The sequence below is a fragment of the Amphibalanus amphitrite genome, unplaced genomic scaffold, assembly GCF_019059575.1.
Source record: "Amphibalanus amphitrite isolate SeventyFive unplaced genomic scaffold, NRLGWU_Aamphi_draft 001094F_arrow, whole genome shotgun sequence".
Taxonomy (NCBI): domain Eukaryota; kingdom Metazoa; phylum Arthropoda; class Thecostraca; order Balanomorpha; family Balanidae; genus Amphibalanus; species Amphibalanus amphitrite.
Genome location: NW_024882588.1, coordinates 138,176 through 154,619, shown reverse-complemented (window position 1 = coordinate 154,619; position 16,444 = coordinate 138,176). Strand labels below are relative to the sequence as shown.

General features: G+C 50.0%; 1 protein-coding gene across 1 annotated transcript; it reads left to right on the top strand.

Annotated features, from left to right (window-relative positions):
* Positions 1–393: 393 nt before the first annotated feature.
* On the top strand, positions 394–14,982 carry LOC122370061. The gene is made up of 9 exons (XM_043345323.1): positions 394–539; positions 8,388–8,784; positions 9,306–9,535; positions 9,914–10,111; positions 10,232–10,489; positions 11,205–11,345; positions 13,004–13,217; positions 13,735–13,877; positions 14,160–14,982. The coding sequence occupies exons 2-9, from the start codon at positions 8,390–8,392 to the stop codon at positions 14,228–14,230; spliced, it is 1,650 nt and encodes a 549-aa protein (XP_043201258.1). The 5' UTR covers positions 394–539; positions 8,388–8,389; the 3' UTR covers positions 14,231–14,982.
* Positions 14,983–16,444: the final 1,462 nt, after the last annotated feature.

Here is a 16,444-nt window from a genome sequence, read left to right as displayed (position 1 = left end):
AATTCAACGCCACGGACTGACAGACTGTTGGAAACCTGCTGTCATCTATCGGCGGTTGTCGGAACTAGAGATGTCAATCGGATACCAACTTTTTGGTATACCGAATACCGATACCAAACCGATGCCAACTTGGTATTTGGTATTTCAATACTAAGGCTTTCGGTATTTTGTTGATATTATGAATCCTGACTAATGTAAAAGAGGCAGCTAATTTGGTAAAAAGTTGGTATTTTTCGCATTTTCCAAAGTCGGTTCGGTTTCGGTATTTTCTCATGGTTTTTGTTGGTATTTGGTTTGGTATCGGTATCACGATTTTCCGTAATTGACATCACTAGTCGGAACCATATACGGCAGACTGAGCCCGGGACCTCCTGCTGCCACCTATCGGCGATTGTCGGAACCAGAGGCGGCCGACGGTCGAGCGACGGCCTTGGGACTGCCAGTGGCTGCTGGAAGTGTGGCGTAGGAGGTGGGGGTGCGGAAAGTGGAGACGGAGAAATACGGACGGCGAAGACGGCGGTACGGACAGAGGAGACGAGGTGAGGTCAAAGCGAGGGCACCGTTCCGTGCTTCTATCCTCAGGATGCTGAAATCCTTCTCCTCCACGCCGCAACCCCCCTCCGGGCTGGACAGGCAACTTTATCTCATGCGGGCTGCTCCCTTGGAGCGGCACCGCTGCTCCTGAGGGAGCGCACCCCGTAGCCGGGTGCAGTGAGTGCCTTGGGGCTGGGTGGCCTGTCCTTTGGACGGGCTCAGCCCCGGCGACTCACTAGGGTGCCTGCCCAGACCAATGTCTCCCCCTAATTCCTACCATCCTTCCGGCTCTGCAATGGTCTTGTCGACCGAAAGGGCCTAACCCAACAAAACAAACAAACAAACAAAAAGCGAGGGGTCAGGGAAGGGGTGACACAGACGGTCACACATCTCTGTGGGGATGAGGGGGGGGGGGGGCTGGCTAAACAGTGTGGTCTTTGTGTGGCCTGTGGGTATTTTCCAGGGGCTCTTTCTCAGCGGCACGGTACCCGGTTGAAGGTATGGCCGAATGCTGAGCTCCAACAGTTGAACAAGCATAGATTCTGTTCTGTTCCATGCCCTAAATCTAAATACCGATGTTTATCAGCGCATCCAACACTGGTAATCCGCTGGGGTGAGTAGGTCACGTGACACATCCCCATCAGTCTGACGTAATCTGCTGGATAGCTTTCTGCCAGTGGTAGTTATTCAGTGTTAGGTAGTTGTAGGGGTATATCAATATAGAGCAGGGGTCGGCAAATGGTGGGGCATGCCCCCTTTGGGGGTAATGGAGCCCTTTCGGTGGGGGTAATGAGGGATTCTGAGAAAGCCTATCTTTTTAGAGTTTGTAGCTCCAGTGATGGAGCCATCGTGACTGTTGCATCCCAGGGTTCAAAGATTAGCCCAGGCCAAAGGCACAGCACACATTGATTAGATACCAATTTTCACGTACCTGCTCGCCTCACCATCTCACCCTTCCGTACAGTCGTACAAAAGCAGCTGCAACTTTTAACCGTCGCGCGTCTGTTGGCGTTTCAACAGCCGCTAACGTAAGGGGGAGGAGTCGATCGGACCCCGCGGCCTCGGACTCTGGGATGGAGCTGTGCATAACAAAACGAGCGTAATACCCGTGACTATAGGAAGCCACTGCTGCCCATTTTTAATGTCCTTAGTCATTCCGTCTCATTCAAGAGGGCAATGACAAGTGCCGAGAAAATCGGGACCCGCTATAACTTCTTGAAGTGAGATTTTATGGCTCAAGATGATCTCCAGAAAAAGCTCATAAGCCAACGGTCATTATGGGTCCAGAGGCCAGTTTTACCAACAGAAAAATAGCCGCCTGCCGGAATTTTTTGCCTAAAGATCGTTTCACATATGGAGCGTAAACGGTAAAGCCCTATCCGCTTACGAGCCCATCGCGTTTACGCTCCGTATGTGAAGCGGTCTTGAGGCAAAAATTCCGGCAGGCGGTCATTTTTCGGTTGGTAAAACTGGTCTCAGGTCATGATATTTTCCGGGCTGGTGAAACAAAAAATGATGGGCTCGAGGGTACAATTTGGTCGTGATCCAATGCCTTTTACGTGAGCTTTTAACGAAAAACCACCCGCCGCCCCTATACGTACAATGGTTAAATGGGATATAGCATAGGCGGCGGAACGGGGAGGGCACCGGGGCACCGTACCCCCTTTGATTTTTGCATTTTAACATTAGCCCTATGGGCGTTGCATGGAAAGAATGGGACCAAAAGTCGGCAGTGCCCCCCCCCCCCCTCCCCCTTAATTGAAGGTGTTTCGCCGCTACTGGGATATAGGTATTAAATGTTTTGTGGAGAAAGTGTCGTGTTTTAAATTTGATGCATTGGAAATGCACAAATACCCAAAGAGTTTCAGGACGGTATGGAATTTCAGTAAACTTGGTTGTGTCAGCAATGGGGTCTGGTAGGTGGGGGTAGTGGCCCTGCCTGGCGCCCAAAAAGGGGGCACGACCCCGAATGACCTGCCGACCACTGATATAGAGTCTTGGGTGCAGGGTGAAGTGAGTGGTTGGGTTAGGTAAAGATTAGTCAGGCAGGGCTAGTTTTGGCCGGGCTAGGTGAAGCTGATAAGGAGGCCTGAGAGTTGAGACCAGGGCCTGGATGGATTATCGTGACGTTTACAACTCTTTCAATAATCAGGACATGTAAAAACATGGTAAGGAGCGTACTTATCTAAAAAAACAACGGACACTCGGCTTCAGTTTTCCTGAACGGGGAAGTCCCCCTGGCGCGGTTCGCCCCGCTGCGCGTGGGAGAGGGGAAGTCCCTCTCTGCCGTTGGGCGCGACTGGCTGGCGTTTGCCATGGAGACGTCTCAGCTACCAGGATGAGGAGCTCGTCTGAGGAGTTTGGTCTGGTCACGGCGCTATATACCGGTCAGGTCAGATTTGACCACGTATTTCCTATGTGACTTTTATCTTATTACGTTTTATAGAATCGTTATAGTTATTGACGGGGTGTTATTCCTATGTGACTTTTATCTTAATTATTACGTTCTATACATAGAATCGTTTAAGTTATTGTCAGGATGTTAGAAAATAGCGTTGAATAGCTATAATGTCTCTTGCTGACCCCTGGTTACCTAATAGCAGACCTTATGTCAGGAACGGATGGATTATAACTAAGAGATGTCAATCGGATACCAACGTTTTTGGTATAATGAATCCAGACCATTGCCATCCCGGTTTGGTATTGGCTTTCCAATAATTTGGGATGAACATCACTGATGGGTTCACTGATCACTGATCACTGATCCACAGCGAAGGAAGGCCGCGACTCACCAACGGAGTGATTACTGGGAATCGAGTCCTTCCATTTGGACCACGCTTCTGAGATTTGACCGTCGCAGCGGGCCGTGTCTACCTCCCTCTCTCTCTCTCTCTCTCTCTCTCTCTCTCTCTCTCTCTCTCTCTCTCTCTCTCTCTCTCTCTCTCTCTCTCTCTCTCTCTCTGGCTCCAGTGTTGCTCTCTACCGGTGTTTCTGCTGACTGAACACACGGACACGGAGCTGATCCACGGCCGAGTCAGCCGACGGAGACACGACACCGAGGGTCGGGTGGCCGGTGCTCGGTATCGGGGGTAGACAGGGGTCAGGGGGTCAGCGGGGGGGATGGGGAGAGGTTGTGGAGGGAAGTGATCGGCGAGAGATTCCGTGAACACCCTCTGCTCAGTTCACGGCGGGTGGGGAAAAACAGACATGAAACTTCGTACGAACCAACTGTGGCTCACGCAGCACGCCTACACCAGCCTCTGACGTATAAAAGTAGCTCTATAAAGGCCTCGCCAGGAGTCGTATCTCCCCTATCCACTCGTTATGAGAGGGCCGGGGGACTGGCCAGATCAGGGCTGAGGAAAGGGGTTATTCTATACGTACCGCATCATAGTGCCTCGAAAACTTCGTTACTTTACCCGTGAGCTGCTGGATGAGTTAACCCCCCACTTTTTTTTCGCCGCGCTTAAAAAAACGGCCGCGTCGCAGGAGCGCCAAATTCTGGTTGCATGTAGGGAATCCATTGAAGTTCATTGCGATGAAATTTCAAACAAATTGGTGGGGAAAATTAAGATTGAGGTTTTAGTGACGTCATGACTCTTGAGTTTCCGACCAACAACGGTATGTGTTAAAAAATCATAAACTCACAGAAAAGCCATACACTGGCGGATCCAGACTTGCGTTTTTGGGGGGGGGGGCAACTCCTGCAAGTAACCAAACCTAGGGTACCCCCAAATCCTGTTTTCTCATCGGATTTAGGCCACTTGTTTTTTCGTCACAGCCCTGAAATGATATTTTTTTAAACTAAAAATAAAAAAATAGAAATGGTAGCCCACTCAACCCGAGCCTAAATATTACTTTGAAAACACTTCAAATTGCTTTTGTCGACCAATTAGCCCGCTCCGGGTCGGTGCGTGGCGCAGCCTTCGCGGGCTGGGAGGTGTCGGTTGGACCCCCTGCCGTTCGGCCCCTGATTAACCCGCGCCGGGCCGGTGCTCTGAGATTCCGCGCCGGGCCGCGGGGGGGTGTTTGAACACCCCCCCCCTTCTAACTCGGCTCCTGGGCCCCGTAGCGACACGCAGTAAGCGGCAATCGAAAGAACGTCAAAAATGAGGACGAAAACACTTTGATCATTTTTTGGGCCAGGTCAAAGGTCAGGTCACCAGAGGTCACCAAAGGTAAAATGTTGACTATTTCAACATTTTGGAAACTGCCAACGGCTATCTGGGGAACCGATAGAGCTACAGCGCCGCAAAAAACGCATTCAATAGCCCTTTTACGGAACTTTCTGAGTAATGTTCTCAGATTTGACCTCAGATCAACAGTTTAGCCTCCAGAGGGCAAAAACTCCAAAAATAGCCGTTTTTACGAAAATCGGTTTTTCCGCAATAACTTTTGACTCAAAAGAGCTATGACATTACTTTTGCCAGCATCGTGTTCCTCTCGTCGAGACGCGTCGAATGAACTATAATTTGACCTTGAAAGGTCAACTTGAAAATTTGACCTCAGGTCAAGGTCATGACCTGACCGAAAAAGGTCATGTTGCATATCAGTCGATCCGCAACGTCGAGCCGAACACATCTAAGGCGTTTTCAGCGCTCTAGCGCTCCTCTATCAGAAGTTATCATCGAAAAACTGTTAGATTCTGTTCGTGACCTGAGATGACCTCGGGGACATGACGAGGGGTCACAGTTGCCATTTTTTGGTTCAGTGTGTCTATTTTACCTACATCTCGATGTTTGAGAGTGTCTAGAATAGCGTTCGTGCAAAACAGACGCTTTTCAATTTTCTCCCATTGACTTATAATGGAGAGGCCGCAAAATTGACCTGACCTTAGGTCACCGATATCAAAATTCCGAGATATACATTTTATAGATAGTGTTGTTCTAATCAATCGCTGAAATTTTCAAGGCAATCGTTCAGTCGGTGTAGCTATGACGAGCATTCTTATTTTTTTCTGAGGTGAGGTCACTTGGCGTGACCTGGTGGCCTGACCTAGGGTGACCTGGGTCTGACATTTTCACAACATGTGCGGAAAAGATGTACGAACAGGTGTGCCAAAAACGGCGGCGCTCCGCGCCGCCGTTTTTGAGATATCTGCGAAAAACCGCAAGGGGGGGTGTTCAAACACCCCCCCCGGCCCGGCGCGGGTTAAGCTAGAGCTCGCGGAAAAAAAAAACAGGCGTGTTGCCCGTGAGTGACGAGACGAAGCCGATGATACCCGATTTTAAGGTCCTTGGTCATTGGTTGACCTTCCAGGGCGGTGTTTCACGGTCGTGCTGACAGCCGCTGACAGCGCATTCCGCGAGCTAAGGTCAGCCTTCGGTAGTGTTGTGGGTATAGGCTTGTTGATGTCTCCATTGAAACCAAAAGTGCCATCAGCGCTGGCAGCGGCTGGCAGCGTGCCGTGAAACACCGCCCAGGTCAGGTCACAGACCCAAAAGACGGGAAAATCAGGACCTGTCAGAACCTCCTAAAGTAAGGCTGTAATACGTTTTTTTTTGTGCTGATCACAAATTTCATGTTAGTTTGGATCATAGATAATGTCTTCATGCGTTTAGACCATGTCGGGGCAGGTCAGGTCAGATCAACCAGTAGGAGTACTTATGGGCGTCCGTATAGCAGGTGTCCACTACCACTGGCAGCTACGTAACATGATACGAAGGCATCAAAACTACTTCGTAAATGTTCAAATGGCTGCAAAATGCTAAATTCAAAATCAGCTAAACGAAACTATCTTAGAAACATGTTAAACTCGGAAAAGTGCACCGAGGTCATCAAAGGTCAATGACCTGACTTGACCGTAAGGTGACATTGGCATCCGCCCTAATGCGTGGGAGCAACATCATTTCACATGTTTGAGCGTTTTAAACCACGAAAAGACTATAAAAGCGCGGATAATGTGAGCCGACATACGCCGAATCGCTATTCCGGCCAAACATGGCCTCCAACATGGCCAAACAGTCTCGAGAAATAGGCCACAAGTCAAAGTTCACTTGGGTCAGGGTCATGAAATTTTCAGACTTTGTCACCATGAGGGTACTAAAGTTTCGTCGCGATCGGCTTCATGATACCTTACACGATAACTTCACACGTCGATCGAGAGTTAAAGCATGGATGAAGGAGAACCAGGGGATGAAGGTTCTTTCATCCATGGTTAAAGTGTGCAATAAGAACTTCTTGGGTGAAGACAAGACCAACACTTTTATCAAGCTCACAGATTTTTAATGATACGGTATTTTCTCTCTACCTACTACGCCCTTCTCACATTCATTTTTCTTAAGTGTTTTTGGGGACAAAAAATATATGTTGTTCCCCTTTCAGGCTTGGGGGCATGACCCCGTGGCCCCCCTGGATCCGCTAGGCCGAAACTAACTAGGTCGTTTTCAAACGGTCTGATATTTCAGGTCATAGTTTGCAAACGGCCGGTGTTTTCAGGTAGTTTCATATGGCCTGACTGGGCCAGGCCGTTTGCAAACGGACCGAATTTTCATACGGCCTGTAACATATATTCAGATTTCGACATCTGTCGTAGCATCAAATGCTGATGTGCATTTGAATGCACTCAAAAGCCGGAATTGGTCCTTGGATGCCGTAAGGACCCTTTTAAGAAATAAGTGACCCGACTGACCCTTAGAGATTGGCCTGAGCTGTGACCGAAATAAGTCTTTTACCGTTTCGCAGGAAGGGACAAAAAGGTCCCTCATATGCTTCTTGTACAATTACGAAACAAAACAAGTTTTTTTCAACGAAAACTCAGTGAGTTTTCCTAAAAAAAATTATTGCGCATATTCCGTGAATGAAAAGTTGCCGGGTCATGTCAGGTCAGGCTGCCACAGCAAGTTTGTTAACTTGACAGCTCAATCGATATTTATGCAATAAGACCTTCTCGGGTGACGATAAGACATGACGACACTTTATGAAGGAAGCTAGTAAACCCGGTAGTTTCTCCATAGGCGCGGGAACCGGGGGGAGGGGGCAGTGGTGGCAGCTTGCCCCCCCCCCCCCCCAACTCTGGGGCCGTGCGGGCGGTGCCCCCACAACTTTCAGACAGAATACCGCTCCTTTTTGCAAATGTTTTCTTTTTTTTTTGTTGAAAAAGCCAAGGGATGAAAAATAAGTGGCCTAAAACCGGCGAGAAAACTATATTTGGGGGATCCTAGGTTGATCTCTATCATGGTGTGACCTCCCCCCCCCCCCGTCTAAAAGTAGTTCCCGCGCCCCTGGGTTTCTCTACGCTATTGAATCACGCTGCTGATTCTAGTAAGTATCTACTACACAACCTTCTCACATTAATTTTTCTTCGAGCGTTTTGGGGGGCCAAAAGATATGTTGGCCCCCTCTTTCAGGCTTTTTGGGCCCATGGCCCCGGTGGCCCCCTTGAATCCGCCAGTGGGTGCCCCCACAACTTTCAAACGGAATACCGTCCTTTTTTTGCAACTGTTTCTTTTTTTGTTGAAAAAGCCAAGGGATGAAAAATAAGTGGCCTAAAACCGGTGAGAAAACTAGATTTGGGGGGACCCTAGGTTGATCTCTATTATGGTGTGCTCCCCCAGTCTGAAAGTAGTTCCCGCGCCCCTGACTTTCTCTACGCTATTGAATCACGCTGCTGATTCTAGTAGGTATCTACTACGCAACCTTCTCACATTAATTTTTCTCCAAGCGTTTTGGGGGGGGGGCCAAAAGATATGTTGGCCCCCCCTTTCAGGCTTTTGGGGGGGGCCATGGCCCCGGTGGCCCCCCCCCCCCCTGGATCCGCCAGTGAAGCCATAGACACATGCCCTTACGACCATTAGACTGTTTCAGGTGACACCGTTCTCTCAGTCTTACATACCGTACGTTCTCTGTTTTAGAAATGGAGCCCAGGCAGCTCCAAGAGGAGTTTATCCAGATGAAAGAAGAGATGGCACGACTGAAGGAGGAACTGACACATCGCCATCAAGAGGACATTGCCCGTTTGGATGGGGAACTGACCACTCTGAAGAAAAACTGCGACTCACTGAGTGAACAGGTGGTCGGCCTGGAGGGAGAAGTGGCCACACTGAAGGGAGACAACGCCACACTGAAGGGAGACAACGCCACACTGAAGGGAGACAACACTACACTGCGTCAGGAGGTGGTCCATCTACGTGAAGAGGTGATCCGCCTGCGGCAGGCTGTCCTCGAGGAGCGCACCACTCGCCAGGTCGTCGTGGAGGAGCTGCGGCAGGAGGTCCGCCGGCGAGCGGCGCCATCCGACCGTTCGCAGAGGTGGGACTGAGAGGCAGCAGGGGTGGCACTGGGGGTTAGTCGTTGGGATGACGTTAGGGGGTTAACAGTGGGAGTTAGTCGGTTTTGACTGCAAGGGATTGTGAATAGTTTGTAAGAGTCAAACTGGTTGTGTGCGTGTAGACAGTTTGTAAGAGTCAACCCGGATATATAGAGAGTTCGTTTGTAAGAGTCAACCCAGTTGTGTAGACAGTTTGTCTGTAGATATTGACCCGGTTGTATGGACAGTTTGTCTACATATAAGACCCAAACCGGTTGTGTAGACACTAGACAGTTTGTAAGAGACAACTCGGTTTTGTAGACAACTTGTCTGTGAGTGACTGTGAGGCAGCAGGCTGCTGGGTGGCACAGGGATTGGGGGGAGGGGACACTAGATGGGCTTTCACAGATCGATGGTACGGTGCTGTCTTGGAAGTGGAGACTTCTGGAAATTATTGTCTAATGACCGACCTGAGAGCTCTAATGATGTCACACCACGTCACACTGACGTCATCTTGTCACAGTGACGGCGAGGAGGGGACTTCACTGAAGGCCGACACTTGCGACACGACAAGTGACACCATCAGCACATGTGACGTCATCACCCAAACTGCAGAAGAGGCGGGGCCGGCGGGCGGTGACGTGCCAGAGGCTGCACCGCGATGGGCTTCTGCCATTTGCCTCTTGGACCACGAGTTGTTGAAGATGGTGCTGAGCAAGATGGACTGCTGGGAGATGTTCCGCGCCAGGCGGGGTGAGTGCTTCAGCAACTGGCAATGTATGTAGGGCATTGTAGTAGCACGGAGTGTTGATCAATGATCATGCTTCATTATGACATGCTTACAGTCCTTCGTGGAGTTCTTCCTTTACCGGCGAAAACCGGCGAGCCGGCGAGCTCGGCATGGGACAATATGAAACCGGCGAGCTCGGCATGGGACAATATATCACATGCAGTCCAGCATAGGAGCCGAAAGGCACGGAATTCTAATGTGTATTAGGGCCGCTCGGAATGATATTTTTAGAATGGCTACTGTTTATATATACAAATACAAACGCTATCTGTTATGAATATTGACGCTGCCGTCAAGGTCTCGGTGCCACACGATCCCCATTGTACCGTCGGTGCCGACAGTCTGCCGTCGGTGGCGGTCCGCCGTCGACGATATCGTCAGCGACCGTCGGCGGGAGCTAACCGATCAGAAAACCCGCGGTGGAGAGGTCGCTACGCCGGTCACGAGCCTAGAGCTCGTATTGAAGGCACAGGACCAGCCGAAGATGACCGAACTGCAGGCGCCGACCGCTGAGACGGACACCGACCTCCGACTGGTCGGTGAGTCCTGTGTGGAGCGCACTACGCACGACCTGAGACGCTTTGTCCCGCTGTAACTGTCATTCCTTGTCCATATGATAAGCGATCACTTCTTCACTGTTTGGTGTTGCTTTATTCCAGCGGCCACCTGCCACGCCCTGGAGAAGGCTAACCTCCGCGGCTTCAAGCTGAAAGCCTCTGCCCTGCGCCGGCTGGCGCGTGCCAACGCCTCCAGTCTGCGTGAGCTGACGCTGCCGGCCGGCATCAGCGACTGGCAGCTGGAGGCGCTGCTGGAGCCGCTGAAGGCTCTGGAGCGGCTCGATGTGAGCCCACCCGTGGACAGCTCCGGCAAGTGGCTGCGGCTGCTGCCCAAGTCACTGAGGAGACTGGACATCACTGGTGAGAAGGGTCGTGGGGTGCTGGTGGAACGCTTGAGTTTCTAGCACCGTTGCGCAGAGGCGCAGCCAGGATAACATTTCAGAGGGGTCATGAAGTGGTGAGGGCGCCAATTTCGGCTCAGGAGGGCGCTATCAATGCCTAGCAAGAATGACAAAATGTACACTCGTTTTTGCCCTAACATAGTCAGTGATCACGCAACGTTAACCCGCGACCCGTAGGGCTATCGGCGGACCCTACCAACCGTGGAGGGGGGGGGGGGGAAGGGGCGTATCGGCCCCCCTAAGATCTCGGAAACTTACCGGCCGATTTCCAAAATTCAAACAGCGTTGGAATAGTGTCAGGCTAATGCTCTCCTCTATACACAGTGTTGCAGGGCATATTTTAAGGCACTTACTGCGTCCCATTTTGGGACGCAGTCCCCTCGCCTTGGGGCGTAGCCCCTGCTGATTTGACCCACTGCGTCTCTGCCCTGTCCGGTTCCCTGACCTGTGCCCTGCGGTCTGCCCTGACCTGTACCCGGCCTTTCCTCTAAAATGTCCTGTGCCATGCCCTGCAACCAGCCGTGCCCTACTTTCTGCCCTCCTCAGTGCCCTACTCTGTTCCTTGCCCTGTGCCCTTAGTCGTAGCACGTGCCCTCTGCTCAACTTTGGGACGCAGTAAAAATTTGCTAAAATATGCCCTGCAGTGTTGATGGCGATTATGTCCCTCTCCACAGGGTTGGGGATGACTCGGACACCTTGGACTTTGAAAAGATGTCCGGAGGGACTCTTCGTCTGCATACAGCTGGCAACGGACGCACTCCTGGAGCAGCTGGCTGTTCTGGCGACCCATTCAGTCACGGGACTGTTTATACCTGGTGAGCAGCAACAACACGAGCAGAGCATCAGTGCCAAGAAATTCGTGACCACTGACCAATGGACATATCATATGTATGTACTAGTGTAGGGAAGACGCGGCTCTTATGTTCCGCTTACTACTGCACGTAACCAAATTGACCAAACGTAGCGCATTTCGTTAACCCGCGCCCCAGTGGCGGTCTCAGCCAACTTCGCCCTAGTGGGGGGGGGGGGGGATATGTTACCACCCACCTCTAACTCAAAAACTAAGAGGGCTAGAAAGACGCGGTAACAGTCGATAGCTCTTAATGCGTACGTTTGAAAGTATTTCAGTCATTTTTCATCTTAGAGCAATATTGGGGTCACCAGAGGTCATCAAAGGTCAAAATTTGCCAATTGTCATTATATTTTTTCAGAAAACATGCCGATATCTCAGGAACTATGATAACTAGAAAAACGCATGGAAAAGCAATAGATAGCTTTTTACCTCTTCTTTTGATAAGGTCATTATCAAAATTGACCTCAGGTCAACGGCTTAGCCTCCAGAGGGCAAAAACTCCAAAAATAGCTGTTTTTACGAAAAGTGTTTTTTTCGACAATAACTTTCGACTACAAAAAGCCACGACATTTCTTTTGCCAGAATCGTGTTCCTCTCGCCGAGACGCGTCGAATGAACTATAATTTGACCTTGAAAGGTCAACTTGAAAATTTGACCTCAGGTCAAGGTCATGACCTGACCTGAAAAGGTCATGTTGCATATCAGTCGATGCGTCTCAACAAGACAAAGACAATGAGACCATCCCCAGCGTTCTATCTCTTTCCACTAGCGAGTTATTGGCAAAAATCTGTTTGTAGCCTCAAATGACCTCGGATGACCTTTCTAGAGGCTATCAGCAAAAATGACACCATGGTCATTGGTCATCACGGGTGGTCCAAATCATTGTAATTCTGATATATTTGGACTGTTCCTATGCGTACAAACGGACCTAGAGGCATTTTCATTTTTCTTCATTGACTTGTAATGGAAAGGTCACGCCACTGACCTGACCTTAGGTCACGGATATAAAAAATCCGAGTTATGCAAATTGTAGGCGCCCATAACAACATGCAATCCACCAAGTTTAAAACCTTTCTGACAAACACTGCAGGCTGGACATGATTGCAATTTTTTAGGCTTGGTCAGTTAACTTGACCTGGTGACCTGACCTGACATGACCTGGGGTCAAAAATTTCACACATTGTCCAAAATCGACATACCAAAAGCTAGTCCAAGCGGCGCGGCGCTACGCGCCGTGGTTTTTTATTCACACGCAAAAACGCGACAGGGTGGTAACATATGCCCCCCCCCCCCACTGGGGCGAAGGTTAAACACATATTTTACTGAGCATGCTAATTGTCAATTAACAAATATGGGGCCACTTATCCACCTCATTCTCAAGAGCGACGGGCTGGATTGCGCTGGAGTTTTCTACGTTGCTCTGGACAGGTTTGAAGGATGGCCCATATAAAGCAGTTAGATCTTACTACTGCGCTTTACCACCATTCCTTTGTTGTTCTCGCTCGTGCGTTTCCAAAAAAGGTCATACCGGTAAGTACTAAGCATATCTTGCTGTGAATATATTAATCTTCAGTTTCAGCCATTCCAGTCGGTATGTGTGTCTGTTTTTATGTTTTACAGCGTCACCGTCTGTGACACCGGAAGCGACGGGACGCCTCCTGACTGCCCTCACCAGCTTGAAGGGCGTCGGTGTCGGCGGATCCGGCGTCATTTCCGAAACTGTGCTGTCCGCCCTCCACGGTTGCTCCCAGCTGGATACGGTGCAGCTTAATGACACCCGGCGCCTCACGGACATCCCTGCCCTGGCCCAGTCAGAGGTGGCAGTGGTCAGCAGGTCAGTCGGCCGGACGGCGACGGCGGATATTATGTGTATCTGGATAGACCGCAATAACCCCCGAGATAGTGCATCCGGTGGAGGTATAGGATAACGGGCACATGGACACTGGAAATCGTAACAAACTCTTTACAGAAGAATAGGTATCCACAAGCAGACTTTTTGATTCAGGTGGTTGTGTAGATGCCATGCAAAGAGACAGACAGACGAACAAACGGACGGGCAGCTACGTTATCTGGACTTCGTTGGTATGAATATAGATATGGACATTGGACATAGTATTGGGTGGTATAAGGCTCTTAAGGGTATCGTGTGAAACGTTAACGTTTCAATCAGGTACGAATTCGTACCTGATTGCAGCACGAGACTGGGAACTTGAGGTAGCTGGAGGCACATATGTTCTGTTATGAACGGCATTATTACTACATGGTCTAACCGTGTTGAGTCGCCCGCTGGTGCCACTGTGTGACTGTGTCCCGTATACTGACCTGTTCTGTTTTGTTGTAATCTGTTACAGGATGGCAGTGACCTGCAGGAAACTGGAGACACTGTACATCAAATCCTCAACTGAAAACTGCCAGGCCGTCCTGACTGCCCTGCACGAGACAGACCTGGGATGTGACGGTGGCCAGTCTCGCACAATCACTCTCTATGTCCCCAGTAAGTGGCAGCGTCTCTGACCACCCACACCAGCCGACACGGCGCCACCGGCCTCTCTGATACGCGCAGACACTGACGCACGTGACGTCACAATAGGTGACGTGTATCTCCGTTAGTGACGTCACAGTATCAGTATCAGCCCTCATGACGTCATTACTCAGTGATACACACATTGTCATTGTATTTGTTTCTGTACCTGTCAGTGACGTCACCAATCTGAGTTGCCCCATGATGTGACATCACTAGCAATCAGTGTGTAATCTGACGTGCTCTATTTTTCAGAGTCTGCATACGACAAGCTTACTAAGCCACCCAACGGCAGCAAAATCACCGTGTACTCTCTAAAAGCCTGACTAATCAGTGCCTCGACCGCTCCGGTGCCGGGTGGCAGTGTCGGAACTCGACAACAGATGGCAGCACCGTGTCTAGTCTGTAGTGTCGGAACTCGACAACAGATGACAGCACCGTGTCTAGTCTGTAGTGTCGGAACTCGACAACAGATGGCGCACCGTGTCCCGTCGGCAGCGCTGTAAGGAGCACAATGCACATCAAGACCTCCATAATTCATAAATCATAATTATCCAGAGTTGTTTTGAGCCGCCCTGTCCCATCGGCTCAGGTCCGCGGGTACTTTACCGCCGTACCAGGCTGGTTTGGACTGAGTGGCCACCTAAATGTTTGATCATTTGAGCACAGATTGCTACGTTTGTTGACACTGCTTTGATAGACACTAGTTATATTCAGTATCCGAGATGTATCACGCTCCGGGCCACTGTCCAGCCGTCGGTAAACCGTTGTCACCGTGCCGGAGATACCGCCGTGGTGACGTCACGTGTGTTGTCGTGACGTCACGCTGGCTCACACCGTTGTGCTGTTGTGTTGTTGTTTCAGTTTAGACCAGAGAGTGGTTGGAGCTAGCTGTGAGGGTGTCCGGTCCGGGCGATATCGGACCTCGCCCGTCACTGTGTCGGACCGTCGGTGGTCCGGTCGGCTGTGGTTGGTTTGGACCGGATATGTCCGGTTCGGTGTCGCTCATGGGATATCACGGGCTGATGGCGATTGAAATACACAGTGGTTCAGACGTTCAATACACAAATGTTACTGGGTTTCCAAGCGCCACTATGTAGTGCTGTCATTTCGTGACGGTAACTAGTCAAAGGGATTGTAAGGCTTCTGACCATTATGCAATGCTTTGAACATACCTATCATTCCATAATGTCATCGAAGTTGTGATAAAAAGAAGTCACCTACTTGAAGTGACGTGGAGCTCTAATGTCGGATGCTTCATAAAAAGTGCGTGCAACTTCAGATTGCCTAATATAAGTGTTCCGTAAAAATTAAGCCAAACCCAGAGAGTTATCAGTAAAAGGAAAAATCAGGTAATTCCCAGGAAACGTTTCCCTCACGGGACGGGTGAATCATACTTTTTACCCTCACCACCAGCCCAGCACTTCAGTTGACTGAGCCGATAGGCTATACTGATTATCACACATGAAGTGTGTCTATGGTGATCAATGTGTCCCCCAGCCCGTGCGCTGCGGCACAGCCTACCACTCCAGGCAGCTGATTGCCCGCTGAGAAACGGTGCATCGTTCTGCCGTCAACTGTAGACTGTACAGTGTGTATTAGTTATATTACAGCTGTATGGACACAGCACGGGTACGGATCCGGGACACCACACCATCGACTGGTGGATACAGGACACGGTCTAGTATCAAGCGGTGCGATGCAGCCGGTGGCCGTTATTTCTTTTAGAAGGCTGGATACCGCCAGTGGACACTATTTCTTATAGAAGGCTGGATACCGCTATACTCTGTTCCGTTTCAAGTTTGCAGCCGAAGTCCCCTGCTGAAAGCAGTGCGTGATTTCTGTATCTATATTACTATTTGAGGTGACGTAGTTTCTGTCTATTACGAAGGTCGCGACATGGTGCTACGTAGCGCGGGTTACAGGTCACACCGTTGCACCTACCGCGCTGAAGTTTGCGCAACTCATAGAACAAGGATGGACAACGTGCCTTTGATGGGTCTCAGCTCGATCGGATCGATAGCGAGCGCGTGGCGCGTGCCCAAAAAGTGCAAATTCGCGTCATATACTTTAATGTATTAATCGGCTGGCAAAAACGGGCGAAAACAGCCAAATTTGCCCGACACGGGTCCGGTCCCGGTGCAATATCTCGGTAACCGTGGGCCCGACCGGTACGGGGAAAACAGCATCGTGTAGAGAATCGAACGGGCTATCGAATGGTTTGCGGTGCAGGGGTTGGCACGCGCCACGTGCACCGGGGAGGACACTTTCTTTTGAAAAATGGACGTTTTGGACGGATTTTGGAATTTATATTAATTTCAGGTGATCGTCAGACGGAATGAGTTGAAACAGCGCCTATTAGCAATAAAAATGTACCGTCTCTCATGGAAAAATTGTGAAAAGCTAATTGATCAAAAACAATGTGGAAAAAAATCGCTGAATTAAGTGGTATTTTCCAAAATGTGCCACTAAATAATTACACGGATTTTGCTGCTTAACCTGATACGTTTGTCAATTGAAAATGCTATCATTGGAAAGAG

Coding starts and splice junctions, on each gene's coding strand:
- LOC122370061 (XM_043345323.1), top strand. CDS start 8,390: ATGGAGCCCAGGCAGCTCCAAGAGGAGTTTATCCAGATGAAAGAAGAG. Junction 10,490..11,204: donor GAGGAGACTGGACATCACTG/GTGAGAAGGGTC, acceptor CCCTCTCCACAG/GGTTGGGGATGACTCGGACA. Junction 13,878..14,159: donor AATCACTCTCTATGTCCCCA/GTAAGTGGCAGC, acceptor TCTATTTTTCAG/AGTCTGCATACGACAAGCTT.